The sequence below is a fragment of the Pezoporus flaviventris genome, unplaced genomic scaffold, assembly GCF_033815535.1.
Source record: "Pezoporus flaviventris isolate CSIRO_AGI_PZ_B2104156 unplaced genomic scaffold, CSIRO_AGI_Pfla_v1 ptg000031l, whole genome shotgun sequence".
Taxonomy (NCBI): domain Eukaryota; kingdom Metazoa; phylum Chordata; class Aves; order Psittaciformes; family Psittacidae; genus Pezoporus; species Pezoporus flaviventris.
This window is the reverse complement of record NW_026892579.1, coordinates 25,236,359-25,257,478: the sequence shown is the minus strand read 5'-3', so window position 1 is coordinate 25,257,478 and position 21,120 is coordinate 25,236,359. Positions and strand designations below refer to the sequence as shown.

Sequence of the window (21,120 nt, the reverse complement as noted above, 5' to 3'; positions counted from 1 at the left end):
CTTGCAAATATTCTCTTCTTTAAAAAATGCTTTTTAAGTATCCTTAAGCAGATCCTATTAAGATTGCTCTTTTAGTAAAATAGATGTTTTAGCAATTTAGTCTGTTTTTCATCTTCTTGATGCAGTAATACTGATGCAGAAGGCACATATGAAGATTGATGTCTTAGCCTCACAGTAAATTTATTTTTCAAATATTCAGTCTGCTAAATTGGAGTGAATGTGATTTATAGGTCTTTCATTAGAAAAATTATTTGAGAATAGTCCTATATATAATAGACATCAATGTAAAGAATCACTTCAAATTACTTCTTAGATTTTTAAATGATACTTCTTCTGCTTAGAAAAATAATCCCATGTCTCTTAAAAGTACTACATTCATAAAGTGTAAACTTCTGTGAAATTACTTTTCCAGTTTCCCTTTGAAATGATTGTTTCTGAAGCAAAATAGATTTCAAGTTAAGTTTCCAAGAGAGCTACAGAAATCACCAATTCCAAAGCATAATGAGATCAGTGAGGAACATATTTTCTGTTTGCTTCAGTAATAAATTATCATGAAAATGTAGCTGATCATGTTGTCTGGCATGAGATACTTCTGGTAAATGCTGTCTCCTTTCCCACTGAAGTAAATGGCTTGGCAGCAGTTTTGAAAGCAAAATTGTGGCCTATTCCACTTTGCACCCCCAAGCAAAACAGTATGGTTATTATAGTAGCTGTAAGAGGCCAAACATGGGGTACAAATCTTTCAGCTTGCCATCTCAATTTACTTCAGTAAGGATGTGAATGAGACCAGGTCATGTTAGAAAATGCTAAAAGTACTGGTATTTGACATAAGTGGTAGTCTAATTTCCCTCACTAACTGGTAATACAAGAAATCATTCATCCAACTGTGACTTTCCTGTGCCATTTTTCCCATGCTAGCAAAATTTTGTAACAGTGAGGCATGTCTGCAGGCTCTGTGGGTTTTTGTGTGCCTGGTGATGGGCAGCCAACAACAGGAAACCATCGTAGTCATATTTTAAGATCTCTTTCTTCCTCACCCTCCTGTTTGAGCTTCAATGTAGAGCAGCAGGACAGTCGTAGCAAGAGAACTGGCTTGAAGATATCTGGGAAACCAACACTATAGCCATCTTGATTGCAGGAAGGTATTTATATTTTAGTTCCTTTGCTTGCCAAGGATAATAGCCCATTCTTACACAAGAGGAATCCACTTATTTCCCCTCAAAATGGTCCAAACAGGCCAAAGAGGAAAATATGCTCAAAAAAGGATAGAAGGATCACAGTGTCAATCATGACCTGCACAGTAGAACTTGTCTTCCAGTAACATCTCCAGATAAGTAGATGAACTTAAGACCTAATTGACCCACATCTTGAGGCATTCTGTTGGAGTTGATGGGTCATCCTTGCATTGGAGCAGCTACAGCAGTATTTGGGTTGCTGGGGAATGCTCTTCATGTCAGTCAGGCTGCAGCTCTTTACCATGATCACACAGTATTATGTGTTATGTCAGGAATTTGGAAATCCATGGTTACTTTTTGTCTCGTTATTGATTTGTGTGATTCTAAGCTGCTGTACTTGTGCATTCTACAGAAGGATCGTTGTATGTGTAATTCATCAGTTTGACAGCTTTTCTTTATTCTTCTGAGAACTGTGCATTGAAGAGCTAGGTCAAGCCCATTCAGTTTAAGTTTTAAGGTTTAAGTGCTGATTTTGTTTCAGTAGAGCTGTACCTTTCTGTTTAAAGATACTGTTTTCAAATTGCTTAGCCAAATCGTGTCTGTTATAGCTGGGTCTTTTTTTTTGCTTTTTGTTTCTGCATACTTAATCTAGTCTTTGTCTCTGCTTGACTCATCTCACTAAACTACATAAAAATTTCTTTTTGTCTAGTAGTATTTATTCCATAAAATCTGAGGTCATGTGTTTCCTGGAATTCAGAATGAGGAAAAAAATGGATGAGAGTACTTTGTGTATACAACACAGAACCCATTTCATCATCACTACCTATGAGTACATAAGGGAGCTGTCTAGCCTTCTGCTTCAAAAACTAAGATCTATGTTTTGAAGCAACTTTCAGAATACCAAAAATATACTTATTTGGCATAGGCTATAAACTTCCGATGGAAGTAATGCAAATAACAACTCTTCCACTTCAGCTGGGATTTTGTTTTGTTTAGTTTTAGTTCACCAAGAGGTCACAATATGTACTTTTCAGTCCCAAACTGTTACATTCATTGCGAAGTTTTATAGGAATTCAGCAGAGGATGTTTCTTTCATCCCTTTAGATAGATTTCACTGTACAGAAGTTTTATTTTTCATTCCTCCTGCAGGTTGTCTTCAGGTTTTTTTTTCAGGATCTCATTTAATGAATGCTGAAGAGGGATAGCATTGCTAAGTCATAACTGCTGCCAAGCTCTTGTGGTTTTACAGCCATGTTACTTAATGTGGCCATGTTGTCCTATCACTTTTTAAACTGAAGATCCCACTGAAGTTAGTGTGAACTTTTACCTCAGTTTCAATGTCAGGATGTGGCTCCTTGTACCTAGTAGTCCTCCCTGCCTAGTTACCAATTGTAAGTTGCTCTCCTCCCTTTCCTAGAAGATAAACCTGCTTATCTGGTTCCTTTCTCTTGACAATAATATTGTAGAGAGAAGAAAAAGAATAAAAAGTAGGTCTTGGACAAAAATGTTGGCTATTAATTATCATTACTGTACAGTTACATTCTTGTGTAATTCTTGTCCCTTTGGAGCTGTATTGTGCAGATATGTGAGGCTAAGTATTTCCTCCTCCATAAAACAGATGTTATAGGTTTTCATCTCATTCCCCTGCATAAATTTGTCACCGGAAATGAAATATTAACAAAACAAAACTCCACCTCTTCCTGAATTTCCAGAATTTCTCTACAAAGGTGGAATATTGCTAACAGTTGGACAGACAGAATTCTCTGCAAATTCTAAACTACCTCAAGGAAAATGTAGAGGTTTGCAGAGGTTACATTCACATACTGCATTGTGGGTTTGTGCATGTATAAGCTGCACAACTGCAATGTAATTACCTTACCACGATTTATTTGTTGAACAAAACCTTGTCATGCGTATTCCAGTTCCATAAACCTTTGGGGAAATGTGGAAATGGTGCACATCAGTTTTGTACAAGATCCTAAACCTTATCTTGCTTACGCTGTAAACTTAAGTGAAGGGAGAAATAGCTGATATTCCTATATAGGGGTCCTATAAGACAGCTGGAGAGGGGCTTTTACAAGGTCATGTAGTGTCAAGACAAAGGGTAATGGCTTTAAACTGAAAGAGGGTAGATTTAGATGGGATGTTAGGAAGAACTTCTGCACTGTGAGGGTGGTGAGACACTGGCAAAGGCTGCCCAGGGAAGCTGTGGCTGTCCCATTGCTGGCAGTGTTCAAGGCCAGGTTGGACAGGGCTTTGAGCAGCCTGGTCTAGTGGAAGTTGTCCTGGCCTGTGGCAGGGGTTTTGAAACTAGATGAGCTTTAAGGTTTCTTCCAATCCAAACCATTCTACAATTCTATAATTCCAAATACTGTCTGAGATACTCCTCTATCTTCACTTTCAAAAGTAGAGAAATTATAAGAATAGAAAAACTCTTGGACTGACTACTTTTATTTAAGTTGATTAGAATGACATCTGACTTCAAACACCATTCAAGATACAGGAGGTAGCAGCTTTGGCATGACTGCTTACTTTCTTAAGTTTATCTTGGGAATTAGAGATCATAAATAAACTTTTTAGACTGATTTCTGGAAATCCAACACTTCTTACAAACATGATTCTCAAGGGGCCTCAGTTTACCCTTATTGGGTCAATGTAATTGATTCTAAATAAGAAGTTGAGATTTTGACTAAAGACATAACTCAAGCTAAACCAATACCTGAGTCTGAGTAATTTAAATGGTTAAGTATTTAATATTTTAATATTTCAAACTCTTAAATAAACTAAATATAAGTTCTTTAACTTTTGATACGCTGTAAGAAAATGCTATATTACATTCAAACCTTTTTTTAAAATTGTACAAAGTAGAACTCTGCAGTGCTTTTTCCTGACTACATTGAAACTCATTTCATATTTCTTGTTGCTATAATGAAATTTGATAGCTTCCTCAAAGTAATTTAAAAAAAAAAAAAATTGTGTTCCAGGGTGACTCATAAAGTAAAAGGGGGGCACTGTTCTAAGTACAGAGCTGTGAGTTTATCTGAAGGCTTTATGATTATATCTGCATTAATCAGATACAAAATTAAAGCCCCAAAGCATCAGAAACTAACTGTGATTCAGTCACAAAAGGCAGATCCTTGCACTGAGTTCAGAAGAAAGGCTGATAAGTCAAGGTTATATTCAAAAAACTCAAAGCTCCTGTGCCTGGTCAGGAGAGAGGGTGAGAGAGAAGTGACTCTGAAGGGTTTGGAAAAGCGGAGCCAGGCACACAGAGGAAGCAGCACAGGGCTGGTTCTTACAGGGCAGCGAGCATAAGGCCTTCTGCTATATTTAGTCTCCTTTCCCTCCCTTCCCTTCCCCTCCCCCTTCAGTGCCTATATTTGATTTTGAATTGTAGAGTAAGATGTCATTCATTTATATAACTTTTTTTTTCCTTATCATATCCTAACTTAACAAAATAAATCACTTTTCATATAACACTGCAACTAAATATAACTATGCTTAAGTAGTGCTGACTTAACTCTTCTTTTCCAAATGATTCAACCTTTATATGGAGGAATGGGAGTAATAATTATTGTTTGCACTTTTTCTTGCACCTGAATATAACATTATCCTGAAATAAGTTAGTATGAATAGCCTATTTTTATTATTATTAGAAATAAATTCTTTGTCTTGATATCTGGCTCTTTCACTTAGTCTTACTTCTATAGGATAATGGAGGATGAAAATAACACTGAATGTTATATTTATTTTATGTTTGTATTTTCAGGGTTTGCCAGGACTGGAGGGTCCCCAAGGTCCACCTGGCAAAGAAGGCCAAAGGGTGAGTAAACTTGAACAACTGGTGAGTGTGATAACTGACCTCGATGTGTGACTTCTTTCTAAGCACTAATAAAAAATGGGAAGGTAGCAGCTGAGTATGAAGCATGCTGACAACAAACTGAGCTTTGACATTTGATGTTTCTCTTCAGTTGAAGGAGATTTAACACTTTCAGCCATCCAAAGTGTTTTAATGACTGGCAGCACAGGTGTAGATATTGTCATTTGCGCAATATGTTTCTGCTGCAGTTTTAAGTGAAAAAGCATTAAAATTGCTCAGAAACTTTTGTTTTATTGCGGGGGTATGCCATACCTTACTATAGCTAAAATATATAAAAATATTGATTTCAGGTAGTTATCTAAAATCCTGACAGTAACCAGTACTATTGACCCAAGTGGTTTTGTACATGCCATTTTGCAAGTGTCAGAGAAGAGAGGTATCGTGGAGAGAGATTGTGCCCAAGACATGAAATAAACCTTGATTATTCAGAGTTTTAATATAATCAAGTAACTGACTGACTGGTTTCTCTGTGTTATGTTATGTTTTGTTTTCCCTGACTTATTGAATTTGATCAGTAGAAGCGATAATGAGATTTGTGGTATCACAAGAAATAGTTCAGTTTTGGGAGTTTATAAACTAGTCTGCTCCTAAAATATTGGGAAGATTTTCAGACTCAAACATTTCAATATTTTTATGAATTATATTGTGCCCAGTTTGTGGTTTTGAAATTGAGTCTCTCAATAATACTTGGGGTTTTTAGGCATCTTGTTATTTAGTGTCTTGGATCAATGATCTCAAGTGGAAGGATTTATTATTGTTGATCTTAGTCAACTACAGTGAATTATTAAAGGCCAGTTAAATAAGTAACGGTGTAGAACCCAAAGCTATGTTTTATACTGGCTTTTAAGTTCTAAAAATGATACTAAATGTCAGTTAAGTTGAACATGAAAATTTGAAAGCTGATGTTATTTAGGTTTCACAGTAAGGATTAAAAACCCATTCAGAAAAAAATCAATGTAGTAACAAAGAATAAAATATTATGTGGTCAATATTAAAGCATATTTAATAGCATAGTACATGTCATTAAGGATTTTATAATTACTGTGACTCTTACTGTTACACAATAAATGTTCAGGGTACTGAAAAGCTATGAATATCCAGTTTAAGCATATATTAAGAGTGTTTTTCTGTGGAGTAATCCGCAGAAGCACAGAGTTTATTAGTTCTCCTTTAGGAACAGTTGTAAATATGGCTGTGTTTTAAGAGGCATCATTCTTTGAACATCTGAATTTTTGAGGCAAAGATACAGAGTTAACACACTATTGTAGCTGATAAATCTGGAAATTTTTTTTCTTCCATTTTTTTAGTGGCAATTAGGGATTGATACATTCATCATGGACATTTCCTATTCACACATAAAAGTGAACTACTGTCTCACTCCATATCTATAAAAACAGCAGCAATGATTGTTTTATAATCTTGGCCATGCACACAGTTGCCTTGAGCCAAACAATGGGAACAGCAGACTGTAAAGCTACTGCATCTGTCTTTATCTTTCTACCCGTGAGATGCTCAAAACAATATTCTTTATACTGGCCACTCCCACCAAAGCATTAATAACATAGTTATCTTAATTCAGCTCCCATGTGTATTTCATTTCCAATACATTTAATTACACAATAGTATACTGTTTGTAAGAAGATCTCTGCTCTATTTAATGACAAACAGGACGGTGCACATGTAATGGCTATTAAATATTCTATTTTATTTAATTATAGATGTCATGTTCCTCTGTTCTACTTCCAGCAGATCCTCCAAATCTTTCACAATATTATGAAGTTATTGGTTTTGTCATGGACTGTCTTTTGAAGATTAAAGCATAATATTGAGTGTGTAACTAACTGATGACTTTTCTTCAATCTATTGTTCAGACCTAAAAGTGATCTTCTGTCCATTTTGCAAGCTGCAACTATAACATATTAGGAAACAAACAAACCCAAACAAAGCTACTCCAAACCATTTGAAAGTATCTATTCAAGTTGGATGCCACATTTCAAGAACATGCATGGTTTTAAAACTTTCCATTTGCATTGTATTTGTTATATAAAATTTTAATTACCACTCACTTGGGGAACATTTTTAAGTGTTCAATTCCTTTGAAAATTAGGCTTAAGTTAATAAGGAGTTGAGAGGAGAATCAGTAACTGTGTGAGGTAGAGACCTCTCAGCACACATCAAAGCAAGATATAAGGAACTGAGGAAAATTAACAGTGTTAATGTTGATATTGTCAGAAACTCAAAGAAGGCTAATGTTAGAGTTCACAGGAATAATGTGATTCAGAAATTACATAGCAAAAATACATATAATGTTATGGAATAGGGCAAGTAGAATTATATATCATTGCATAATTATAATAAAGTTAAATGGGACTGTAGATTTTTACTTCAAAGTTATGCTAACCTTAAAGTACTTACTGGCATGTATGTGAAATTGTCTTGCAAGCACAAATTTACAATGTCATGGAATTAGATGATGACTCTGGGTTATTTGTTTCAAGAGTAAAGGGGGAATAATTTTTTGTTGTCCAATAAATGCACTGTGGACAGTTACGTGGCAAAAGAAATGGTAGCTACATGATAATCTGGCCATATCAAGACACCACACAGCAAACTGATCCTTCAACCAACCTGAAGACGTATATAGCACTCACTTAAAGGTTGTCTAAGTTATGTCATTATCTTGAGTGAAATTAGTTTGAGCAGGTACTGCCCTTATAGTTCTCCTTTTGACATGGTAACCACTTCCACTCGTGTTTGCCAATGTTGCGTTTTCCTTTGGGTGCAAGAAGTCCTCAAATCTTTGCTGCTCTTCTAAAAGGACAGTGTTTCTCCTTGGTCTACCACTAGTGATTTTGTATAATTTTTTAGATTTAGTTAAATGGTATGTAAGAGCCTTTGGTTTTAGTTCCGATCACTGGGAGAAGTAGGCCAGTAGGAACAGCTACTCATTCTGTTTTCTGCATTCCTGAATGAGAAATGTTAGCCCATTCTGTGGGCGCTATGTTCATATGGAATTTTTCAGTGTCCCTCTTTCTGGCTTCAGGCATTCAAAACAGCATGTTACAGCAACTTGATACCATTACACCGATGTTCAGAATGACATCAGGAGCTTCAGAACATAATTAGTTAGAAAAGTCCCTGGCCAAATATTACAGACCAACAGAAAATAGGAAGATTGGGTGCTCACCTAGCATTGCATGGGATTTAAACCACAGTAGACAGCTACACCATTTTCCTGGCTTCCTGCATTATGTAGGACTTCGTTATTTTTCTCAGTAGTCCTGCATTTAAATATATCTTTCACAGAAGTACAGTTTCCACCTGAAAGACATCAACAACTGAGACTTCACAAGTCTCCTTGATTTCTTCCTTCCAGTGTTGTCAATCCCACATTTCAAAATGTGCTTTTTACTTTACAATTGCACATGTATCTTAAGCCTCCAACAACTGTTTGTTTGTTGGATTTCTTTTTTTTAATGTCTGCTTTACATTAAAGAGATATTTAAAGTTTTTTCTCTCTATAATAAAATCACAATTCCATCTGTTTTTGAGATGATTCAACTGAGTTTCTTCAGCTCTCCATGTCAAGAATTTTCTAAAGTCTTCAAATAATTTTGCCATGTTGTTATACTATCTTAAAAAAAATTCCTACTACTTAGTATTATAGACTGCACAGATTTTTCCAGACTCTGCCTTTACTGTGCAGCAAAGTGAAATTTATATTTCCAAAATATAATTTCAAAGATTTTAAAAATTAATGCTTAATTTCACTTAGATATTTTCGTAGCAGGGATTTTACCTGAACTTGATGCATTTTTTTATTAATACTATTTTTTCTGAAAATTATTTTTAATATAATAGTTTAGTGAATTCAAAAAATTCTCTTCATGTGAAGCATCAAAGCAACTTTGTTGGACAGCAATACTGTGAAATCTAGAAACAATCATTTTTTGTTTTCAGTTGGCCTATAGAAGAGCCAGGCCCAGCATGCAGCTAGCATAGAGAGCAGTTTGTGTAGCAGTTTCTGCTTCTCTGAGGTTATCTTGATATCTTCTTGAGCTGCTGGGAACTTTTTTCTGCAATTTGGGCACTTCTGGGAAACCTGAGGAAACTGAGAATGCCTGCAGCTCCCAGGTAAGGCTAAAGTAAAGGTAGCTGTGGCAACTTCTGATCAACTCCATCAGCTGTCCTTGATCAACAGATATCTGCAGCCTTTTTTCTAGCTGACGCCTGTTTAGGGAGGGTTGAGCCCATGCCAGGAAGAGGACTATATAACAGCCAGATGATGCAGCAGTTTGCACAATGATAACAGAAGCAGCCAGTACATGTGCAGGAGGTTGCACAGGAGTTTATGCAGAAGGGCACAAAGAAGAAGCCAGCAAATGTTCTCTGTCTGGTATACGTGTCCTTAAAGTTCATGGTCACAAAGCAGAGGACCCAAGCACTACTGAAGCAGCTGTTTGCTGTTGAACTCTTGCACCCAGGCATCCTCAGATGGAGGACGCAGCTCTGTAAGTCTATGGGGCCTGATGGGTTGTATCCAGAAGTGCAGAGGGAGGTGGTTGATGTCACTGCAAGGCCACTCTTGATTATCTTTGAATGGTCATGGTGATAGGGAGAAGTTCCTGAAGACTGGAAGAGAGCAAAGATCATTTGTGTTTTCAAGAAGGAAGATCTAGGGAGCCACAGTCCGATCCGCCTCACCTCAATCCCTGGGAATGTGATAGAGGAAATCCTCCTGGAAACCATCTCCAAACACATGAAGGACAAGAAGGTGATTTGGATATTCTGCATAGATTTGTGAAGGGGAAATTATGCTTGACCAATTACAATGCCTTCTATAATGAGGTCACTAGCTTGGTGGATGAGAGGTGAACAGTGAATGTTGTTGACCTCAACTTCAGCAAAGCCTTTGACATTCTCCCATAACTTCATCTTGTCAGCTTCATAGACAAGCTGACAAAGTACATTTTAGATAAGTGGACAGTAAGGTGGATTGAAAACCAGCTGAACAACTGGACCCAGAGGGTTATGATTAGTGGCACAAATTCCAGCTGGAGACAAATCCATGACTCAATACCAAAGCCCGTGCTGTCCAGCATCTTTATTAATCATGTAACAAATGGGACAGAAAGTAGCAGAGAAATGGGGCAAGAGGAATCACATCAAGTTCAACAAGGAAAAATGCAAACTTCTGCATCTAGGGAGGAATAACCCCAGGTATCAGTATACGCTGGAAGCAAGCTGTCTGAGAAGAAGCTTTGTGGACAAGAACATGCTGGACAGCAAGGAAACCATGAGCCAGCAATGCACCCTCATGGCAAAATAAGGCCAACAGTATCCTGGGATGAATTTGGAAGAGCATTGCTAGCAGATCAGGGGAGATATCTTTCCCCTTTGAGCAGCACTGGTAAGACCATGTCAAGAAAGACATGGACTTACTGACATGGGTCTAGCACAGGATCACAAAGTGGATTAAAGGGACTACAGCATCTTTCAGAAAAGGAGAGGCTGAGAGAGCTGGGACTCTTCAGTCTGGAGAAGAGAAGACTCAGGGCAGATCTTAGCGTGTATATATGCCTGATGTGAGGGAATGAAGAGGGAGCCAAATTCTCCTCTGTAGTAGCCAGTGACAGGACAGGAGGCAATGGAAACAAGTGGACAACCCAGAAATTCTATCTGAACAAAAGAAAACGCGTCTCTATTGTGGAAGTGGTCAAATACTGATACAGGTTGCCCAGAGAGGTTGTAGAGTCACAATCTGTGGAGATATTCAGAAGTCAAGTTGACACAATCCTGGACAATTGATCCTGCTTGAGGAGGGCGATTGTGCTACATGATCTCAAGTGGTCACTTCCAGCCAAGGTGATTCTGTGATTTTTATTTAACTAGCTCTAGCTTATTCTCAGCGTAGCTGCCAACAACTTCATTTTATGGATTAGTAGGATGGGGTTTTTTTGTGTTCCATATATATTTAAACAAACTGATTCTCCACTGTGGTGATTTCCCTGGTTCCAGTGATGAATTCAGTTCAAACATTTACAAATCCTTCTACAATACCACAGCCATATTCTTAGCTCTGTATTCCTTGGGAGATTGCAGGTGTCTTGAAGTAAATATTTTTGAAATAACTTCCTTATTTCCAATTGTCGTGTTTATAATACCAAATGCTTCACTTAAGAGGAAGTTATTTTAGCATTATCTTAGCAATACATTAAACACCTCATAAGACCGAGAGTCCTTTGGGTTATTATATCTAGTGTTTCAGCATTGATTTCACTAAAATTGCCTGTTTGGAGGCCTCTTGTGAAACTGCAGTATTTGCCTTATGTTAATGATCAGTTTACTCTCTAAGATAGCAAGATTTTTAATCAAGCATGACTAAATACAATTTACACAGTGGAAATTCTTCCTAAGTAAATAAATGGGCAGGGAACTATTAGATTTTTCTTAACATAATTATTTAGAGTGACATCAAAATTAATTTAAATTCAGATTGCATTTATCTGGTTTATAGAACTTAAATATTTCTTTGACATAATTTGTGTTCTAGTTCAGTGAGTAAACGTGGTACTCAACCAATTGTAAAATAAGCTTTGCAGAGCAATGATAATTACTGCGCAATAGGTCAGGTTCCTGACACAGTGCAAACAGTATTTTTCACAGCTACAACTCTGGAATTTTGGAATCTCTTTTAATCTTCTCAGTCCTTCCTGACTTTGATGTAAGTTGGTTTTAAGTATGTAAAGCTTCAGATTTTATCTTCAAGATGGAATGCTGTATGTTCCTTCACTCAGGTATTTAATAGTCTAAAAACGCTTAATGTAGAAGAGGGAGATAATTTTCAGGTTTTCTCCAGAATGTTTCTACCTTATAAAGCAAACCAGTAAGGTAGGTTGCAGCTTAAAAAAAAAAAAGAAAAATATTATTTTTTCCCCCTCTTTGGGATGAAAAAGGTTGTAATTTAGAATGTTGTAGACAGATATTTCAACTGGAAAAGAGTTGTACCATTTTTTAATTTATTTGTTATTTCCCACTGAAAAAATTAAAATCAGCTTTTACAGGAACAGCAGAAATTATTTCACTCTTAAGATCTCATTTGGAATTTTCAGGTTGCCTTCCAAATACTCTATTATCTGTGGGGTTTTTTTAATGTCCCTTAGTAAGAGGCATATCAAATGAGAGAATATAAAATTTCCCATACTTAAAAATTAAGGTGTTCATTATAAAAATATGTAAATGTAGTTGAAAAAAGTCTGCAAGCTATTTTTAATTCAAAATGCACTTCTGTGAAGATACTTGAAAAATTGTGATGGGTTTTGTATAGGGATTTGTTGGCAAATTTGGCTGTGGCATTTGACTAATTGGCACTGCTATGCCTGTTTTAAGGACTTTTTTGTGTGTTTGTTAAATGCATTTGTATAATATTATATAGTCTGGCTAGATACTACCTCTTATCATTTTATTAATACCAAAATGAAGAAACTAGAGCTTATTGAAAATCATTCCTAAAACTGGAAAGACAGATTTGAGTGCAGGAATGCTTCTGCATTAGCTAGGAACTCCCTAGTGACTTTTCTCCAAAACAGGGCATTAGGGTCTCAGTGCTGTATTCTTGTGAGCCATGTTTCTGTGAAAGGCCTTAGTGGGATATGAGGAACAGATTTTTCGCTTGTTATCTGCAAAAAGCTTTATTTCCTGCCTTCTGGCCTTATTTCCTATGACTTTATTCAGGTTTAACATGTAGTACAGAGGTTAATTTGTAGTACACTGGTTACCATAATACATCCTCAAGGCCAAGATTAATAGGATTGAAGAAGGAATTCTGCATTCAAGTCCTAATGCTATTTTACTGAAGTTAAAATTGTGTCATTGACTGCAATATAGATTTTGAATTTAACAAGGAGAATGTTAAAACTATAGAATTTCTAAGGATTAAAAAACCCAAACTTTTGCAATTGTGACACTACCAAAGTTAATGACAACATTATTGTTAACAGCAGTTGTACAGTCAGGTGCTTAAATTTCAAAGTTCTCTTTAAAAATTGCCAAGTTTTTTACTAAATACATGACAGAAAATAATGATTTTGTATTCATGCTGCACATTTGTTGTAGATTTGAAATTTTTGCTTTGTGACCTATGAAAGAGTTGATTGGGATCCTGGATAACTTTCTCCTATCCTGCAACAAATCAGTACATGTACCCTGTTGAGTAACTGGGTTAGATGGGTGATTCCTCTGATTTTTGTGATTAATTATAATCTTCAGCTTCTGGATAGCTTTTGAACTGACTATTCAAAACTAAACTGACTATTCAAAACTGAACAGAATGATAGCATCATGTGGTGTCTGCCTTCACTCCCCTAAAGTGGCAGTCTGGCAAGGTTTTTCTGGTAAAACACGAAGCAGAGGACTGTCACCAGCTTTGGGCTCGGTTTCCTCTGCGTTAGAGATGGTTGGAGCTCTGCAAGCCCCAGGTGACCTGCCAGTCACAACCACTGGGTTGTGACTGCAGACAGAGAAGGAAAACTGGAAGTTTATTTTAACTAGGCATATCAGCTTGGAGGACTGAGACAAAGGAAAACCTTTTTTCTGTACTCTGAATTAGCATAGATACTGGGACTTGTCTGACTGCTTGGTGTCACCTTTAGTCATCTGGAGAAAGTCTTTTAACTGCCCAAAGCTCCACTTGCGTAGTGTTTAGGTGCCCAAGAGGCTGGTGTTTGTGAGTTGGGCCCTGTAAAATGGTGATCTTTACTTTCCACCTGCCTTCTTCAGGTGTATCTGTCCCTTTGTCAGTTTGCTTTTGAGAGTTATTCAAGAGAATCTTAGTTTAGCTTGGCAAAGGAGTTACATAAGCCTCATTAATCTTGCATAATAACTACAGTAGTTAAGATTTTAATGCCGAACTTCCTACTTCCTCTAGAACTAGTTCCTGTTTTGAAATGCGATGATGTGATTGAGGAGCAGTTAATTAGCAGTTTCCCTTGAAAATTCACACAGGCTTATTCTAAGAATTTTTCCCTTCATATTCAAGTGTGTGTTCTTTAAATTATTAATTCCATAAATCAGGTCAGCATCCCTACACAGCTCTGCTTGACTTTTATCCTAAAATAATCCAGATCTTATTTTTAGACATTGGGATTAGCCATTTTACTCTTCTATATTTAGAGATATGTGAATATAGGGATGCAATGTGATACAGCAGGGGGTTACAATGTAGACTGAATTCTTGCATTGTGTTTTGGACCTGCAGCAGTGCCCAGGAGCAGCAGCCAGATTCAGAGCACAAGCTTATGGAAGGATGCACAGAGCCTTTCTTCTGAACAGTTTTCAATCTGATGTAAAGCAAAGCTCATCAAGCGATTTTAATTAACAGAAAGAGTAAAGAAAGGGAGTAACAAAGAGTGCAGTTGACCATGCACTTCAGCTAGTCACTCAGCTGGGGTTTGCTGAAGCATATAATCTTATTTATTTTTAATATTTTGTCCTTTCTGCCCCTAACCTAGCATTTGTGGAGTCATTTGTGTTTGTATTGTGTGAAGTTTGACCTATGGAGAAGAAGAAAATAGCTGACTGCCCAAATTTTTAAGGGCATACATTCCATAAGTTGAGGGTCAATATTAGTAACATTTAGACAACTTCTTATCACATTATGAAAACAAAAAAAAATGTATTCACCATAAAGGAAATAACCAGCAACTGTTTTGGTTTCCTTTGTTTATTATTCTGTCATTAGACAACTTATTGACACCAACTGTCTAAGTTAGTGAAAATGGTATTGCAATTTTTTATTTATTTAAAAGAGGTATGTAATGCCTAGAAGTGGTTTAATAGCCTCAATATTTGCTCAGTGAACTCAACTAAATAAAGGTAATGGGCCTCCTGTGCCAGCTGCCTCCCCAGAGACAGCTGTAGGACAGTGAGCACAGCTCTTGTGGGGCTGCTAAGACCTGCTTCTGAGAAGGAGATGGGAACTGTGGCTCTCTGCTAAGCCTACTTTATGAATCAGAGAAGACACCAAGATATTTTCACTTCTTTCTTGCCAGAAGGAAGGCTCAGAATCAAACTAAATATTAATCACAGTCCGGACAATGGTCTGCTCAAGGTAATGCCAAAATGGGCTTATCAAAAATATCCTTATAATTGTTTTAATTATCCTAAACAAAAACATAAACTACTTTACTTATGCTCTTACTATAGTATATATTTTAATTTTTTCCATACTGATGCTAGGAAGTCATAGGAAGCATGAGTGCTGGCAAGTAGGTTGAGCTGTGTGTATCCCAAACATTTAAATCTCTATCTGAAAGGCATTGCTGAAAGGTAGTGGCCTTTTACGTATTTCTGTCTTAAAATTAAAATATCAGTTCAGAAAGGTCTTTGTAGGAAAAAAAGAGGACTGTCATTCCTGAACTGAAGCTGGTGCTTCACGCCAATCTGTGTGATTGTTCTACAGGTTTTCTTTACACATGACACATAGTGTAATGACTAATAATACAATCATTGCGTAAAAGGTAGGCAAGTGTTTCTTCTGTGTTTCACCTGGTAGGTGTTCTGGTAGTTCATGAATGACAGTGAAAAATAACTACCCTGATTATTTTATTTTTTTAACTGACTTCTCAGAAAGTTTGTGAAGTTTTGGCTTTGTAACATGTTATAAATCACATTTTAGCTCATCTTGTAAATAGAGATAAAATTGCCTTCCCAGCGTATTTCATGTTTTCCTGTGTAATTAACACCTCGTTCACAGTTGTGTCTGCCAGTCAAAGCTCTGCCTTCTTCCTTCTGACACTTCCTTGATACTTTGTTTAGACTGCTGAGATTTTAAGGGTCATCCTCAGTATACTTTAAATAAGTCCAAACAGGAAAAGGAAGGTGCTTCAAGAAGTCAACAGTGTAGATCATTATAACTCAGAGGGGCTATTTTAAAAGTATGAAACAATTTACATTTGTTTACTACTTACATCATTACTTCTTGATCCATTTTTCATACTAAGTAAAGGGCACTGGTTTTCAAAAAAGCCAGGAAATACTAGTTTCCATCTGTATTTCTGAAGTAAAGATCAGTCCAAAGTCTGGATCTAGCTAATAGCCCCTTTTTATCATGCATGTGTGCCTTTTCCAGTACTGTGCCCTCTGTCAGTCTACTTGCTTGCCCAGTGAACTGCATCAATGAGCTGATCAAAGTCAGAAACAGCTGTTTTTGTGGGCTGTCCTTACCCCGGATGGGTTCCCATCTCAGGCTCATCACAGGGCTGTGTGGACAGTGTTACCAACACAGCAGAGGACATGCTGGGGCTGGGTAGTAAGTAGCAGTACAGCCTTGAGCCCAGTGGGGCACCTAGGACCACATGTTGGTTCTGAAAATTTGCCCTAAGCTGCCCTAGTTACAGCCCTGCATGTGCGAGTACTGGTGGGATTAACCAGCTCAGCACATAACGTATGTCTCAGCTAGTTAAGACCCAGGAATTTGTCACTCCAAATATGCTGAGGTAGTGCATTTTTTTTCACACTGCCCTTAAAACACACTGACTGACTGAGGACTTTCGTACAACCACAGTGGCAGTGTAGATTTTATGTGGCACAGCCTAGTGAATGAAACACATCCCCACGACCCCTGTTCGGTTCTTCAACTTGAAGGGCTCAAAGTCCTGCTTCTCAGGAGAGTTCCTAGTGTCTATGCAAGACATGTAAATGTCTCTGCAAGCTCACTGCCCTGGTGAGCTACAGGAGGGAGGAAGAGGGATTTTCTACCCTTACTGTCATCGTCTTGTTTCCCCTCAGCATAGGTGAAGATTAATGAAAGGCAGAGCATTAGAGTGATTGAGTGTTGATTTCCTATAGATCAAGGCTCTCACCTGTAAAGAGGGAATCTGAGATTTCACTTTCTGTTCCTTAGATTACTTCCTTAGTTTGTCTGAGATTGCCATTTAATAAAACACAGAAGGAGGCTTAGCAGGAGGGACCATAGCTTACAGAAATACCCCTATGTGCTAATTGTGAGCTGTCAGCAAGCATTTTCATTTTTTAACTTCTTAAGCCAAGTTTTCACCAGGACATCCCTGTAATGCTTTTTGTTAATTTACATTTGCCATATGTAAATTATTTTTTTCACCATCTCACCTAGATATTAGTTGTTCTCAGCTGTTGTTTCTAAAAAATGTGCATCAGATTTCAGTTTGGCAATAAAGATGTAAATTACAGTAAATTACTTCCATTTTTTATGTTGATCTTGCTAAAAAAAAAGCGTTATGTGAAAACAGCAGTTGTTCAGTCAAGCTCTGTACTAAAAATTTTTAATAGTTACATGTGCATGATTTTTAGAATCTAAGTGGAAAATTTTCCATTAACTTAAGTAGACTTTTATGGACCTTAATTTTTAATGCAAACGATTTTACATGTGCATTATATACACAGATGGTAGTAATTGCATGAAGAAGGTGAATTGGTTTTGCAAATAAATCTCTGACTTTTCTCCTTGTTATATCCTGGTGAAGGTGTTCCTTAAGTGGGTTATATTGCGCATATGCATTTACTGTGCAAGTCAGGGTGACTACTGCAGCACAGTTTAACATCCCAAACTGTGGTGTATTCAGATAAAATGTAATTTCTTTGCACATCATCAAGATGCTCTGTTTATAGCCCTATCACTGTGCACTCACATTTGAGACATAGTTTTAAAATGTCACAGTAAATGTTTCAATGATGCAAATATAGTTTGTCATAATTATTATTATAAACAATCCTAAAAGTATTTGAAGTGACTGATACAGAGTGTTCATTTTGGATAGGTTTTGAATTTTTTACAAATAAGCAAGGCAATATATCTTTTCTTAGACAGAATTCTTATTCCAAATCGATCATTAGTTATGGCATTTATAAGTGTCTGTTGTTCTTTTTTGTTTCCAGGGAAGACGTGGAAAACCAGGCCCCCCAGGAAAACCAGGACCACCAGGACCTCCTGTGAGTAACTAGGGAGGGGAATGGGAAATTTTCAGTTTATCCTGGAATTTTTCAGCATTTTTATAGCAGGTTAATTGTTAATTGTGGTTGAAAACAATTAATCCATTTGTACTTTGCTGTACCAAGCAGCTACTGTTGCTAGTCTTTTGATACAACAAAGATAAAAGGATTGGGTCCACAAATACAAGGGACTACACAGGAGAGAAAGAGCAAGATGTGGACTTCAGTGGAGGAAGCTGAAATTGGCGTTCAAAAAAAGACTGGACATGTATGCTAAATGTGAATACTCTGCAGTCATTCACTTTGCAAAATGTGTGATGTTCTGTAAAAGATGGGATAATTTCCGTCTCAGAGGGGTAATTTGAAAGGTGAAGGACTGTGTGCAGCATGTGCCAACTGCCTGAATGGTGGGGAGGATTATATCCAGCACTGGAATGAGCACTCAGCTGTAGTTCAAATGAGTATACTTAGCACTGTAGCTGTAGTTCAAATGAGTTTACTGAAGAATTAAAAAGATTAAGAAGTACGTGACTCGGTGAAAGGATTTGTAATATGAAGAACTAAAGGGTTTAGCTCAGATCTAAGAAGTTTGGGATTTAATTTTTTTTTTTTTTTCCTGTAAAAGATACATGATTTCAAATTTGAAGTCAGGCATGGACGTATGTTAGTCTAAAATGAGCACAGCCTTCCTCTGGTAGAGGAAGACTCAGTCATGTTTGTAAAATTCCCTATATATAATATTGTAAAAATGCTGTTGTGCACAAATACAGAACAGCTGTTTATTTGTGGATTAAGTAAACTGTTGCTGCTTTACATTCTTAGTATTAAACAAGGATTTAATAATTCCTTTTTCTGCTTGCCTGAAATAGGTAAAGAAAGGATAGCAGTTTATGCATTAGAACATTGGATTCATGTGCTTCAGCCTCACTGCAAGGAAAAACTTGTCTTATTTGTAGAGAGGAGAATAATGAATTGCTGCATAAAATACAGTGGCTAAAATGAAATAGATGACATTTAAATCCATCTAAAATTTTATAAATATTTTTCCCTTTTTCTTTGCAAAATATATTCAGAAAGAGGAGTTAATGATGGAGTTCAGTTATCCTGTATAAAACTAAAGAGTTTAAAATTCATTCCTCTTCTCCCCTACATGTCTCCCCTACATGTCATATTGAAGTCTTGCTCATTTGAATCTTTTGTACAGTTTGGGCTTCCTAATATTGAAATAGTACTGTAGTCTGCACAAGTCTGAGCAGAGGAAAGGAGTGATGCAGAATCTTTTATAAAACAAATGAAAAAAAAAAAAAAGAAAAATTAAAAAGGCAAACCGTGGCAGAGGCCAGTGTTGCACCTAATCTACATAGCTTTTTGTGAGCCAGTGAAAAGCTGTTTCTCCATTACAGATTTCTGCCATCACAGTTTTGCTGGCAGGCCAGGCTTGTGAAGATATATGATCCTTGGCAGATATAACAGAAATCTTTAGTAAAAACTAAATTGCACTTTAATTACTGAGACCTAGTTCATATTGTTTTTACAGCAAATAGAAAGCTCAACTTTGTCAGCATAGCAGCATTCATACAAGGGAGCTCTGTATGAGTGCCATAGCCTAGCACTGCAGCCACAGCCTAAATATTGGTTAAAAGTATTTGTTTCTGACTATCTTAATGCAGTCCTTTGGATACAGCTATACCAGCATCTTGTGTTCATCTTCCAAGACTGAACATATAAGGCATAGAAAAAGCATGCTCTAGAAGCAGTAATGCCTGCTAATGTGCACGTAAACATGTAGCATGTTTAAATTGCTACAGCCTGTACATACAAAAAAAAGACATTGACATGGTCTATCATTCCTCATCTCTTTTTCAAGGCTATATTGTGCTTCTAGTTACCTCTTCCAATATTAAGTAGTGGCAGCTTTCTCATGCACATGGATATATTGTTGGCCTTTACTTTGGCCTTTCCAAAGTGCAACAGAGTATCATACCTGCAGGGAGGTTGCTTTAAGAAGTTTGGCATATGCAGGGTACAAAATGCTTAAGAGATTGACTGAACATGGAAAAATTAGACTTTTCAACAAAGTAAGTTTGGTATTTGGTTGATGTTTTGAAAGAGTAGAATCATAGAATAGTTAGGATTTTAAAGGACCTTAAGATCATCTAGTTCCAGCCCCCCTGCCATGGGCAGGGACACCTCACACTAAACCATGTCACCCAAGGCTTCGCCCAACCTGGCCTTGAACACCGCCATGGATCGAGCATTCACAACCTCCCTGGGCAACCCATTCTAGTGCCTCACCACCCTAACAGGAAAGAACTTCTTCCTTATATCCAATCTAAACTTCCCCTGTTTTAAGTTTGAATCCATTATGCCTTGTCCTGTTACTACAGTCCCTAATGATGAGTCCTTCCCCAGCATCCCTATAGGCCCCCTTCAGATACTGGAAGGCTGCAATGAGGTCCCCACGCAGCCTTCTCTTCTCCAGGCTGAACAGCCCCAACTTTCTCAAGCCTATCTTCGTATGGGAGGTGCTCCAGCCCCCTGATCATCCTCATGGCCCTCGAATTTGAATTTGAGAAAAAGATATTCAGTCAGTTTTTAGGGTAGCTACAGTACACACTGCATGTTTGAAATTAATAAATTTACCTAATTTATTAATCAAACTCTGCCATGGCATTAAATACTTAATTTAAAAATTAGAGCAGCCAGCTGTTCAGTAAGGACAAAAAAAAACCTAAGAGAAGGAAAGATCTGCCTCCATGAGGAGCAAGTTCGTAAAGAGGGTACAATGCCCAGAGGTTTGGTATAAATCATATTCCAAGAAAAAGTGGGTGCAGGGAGAGATACCACATTCTAACAGTCAAAAAGAACAACTGGACACTACTAAATGGTATGAGTTTTGCTTAAAGTAATCATTTTTTACCTATTTTCTAACCCTTTTTCAATACCTCATACCTTTTTTTCTTTTTTTTTTTTTTCCTAAGCTAATTTCTGGGGGATATTTTTTTTTTACTTCCAGTAAAATTGATGTTTGTAGTGACTTTTTAGTCCCTAAACATCATTTGCTAACAATCTCACATCTTTGGTTAACTACCTATGTCA

The 21,120-nt window shown here is 37.0% G+C and overlaps 1 protein-coding gene across 4 annotated transcripts in view; it reads left to right on the top strand.

Annotated features, from left to right (window-relative positions):
* COL19A1 (collagen type XIX alpha 1 chain) overlaps nucleotides 1-21,120 on the top strand; it is a 180,486-nt gene that overhangs the window by 98,983 nt on the left and 60,383 nt on the right. For all 4 annotated transcript variants that reach the window (XM_061460530.1, XM_061460531.1, XM_061460529.1 and 1 more), the window contains 2 exons: nucleotides 4,945-4,998; nucleotides 17,968-18,021. In XM_061460530.1, coding sequence (XP_061316514.1) covers nucleotides 4,945-4,998; nucleotides 17,968-18,021 — 108 coding nt within the window. The remainder of the gene's footprint in view (nucleotides 1-4,944; nucleotides 4,999-17,967; nucleotides 18,022-21,120) is intronic.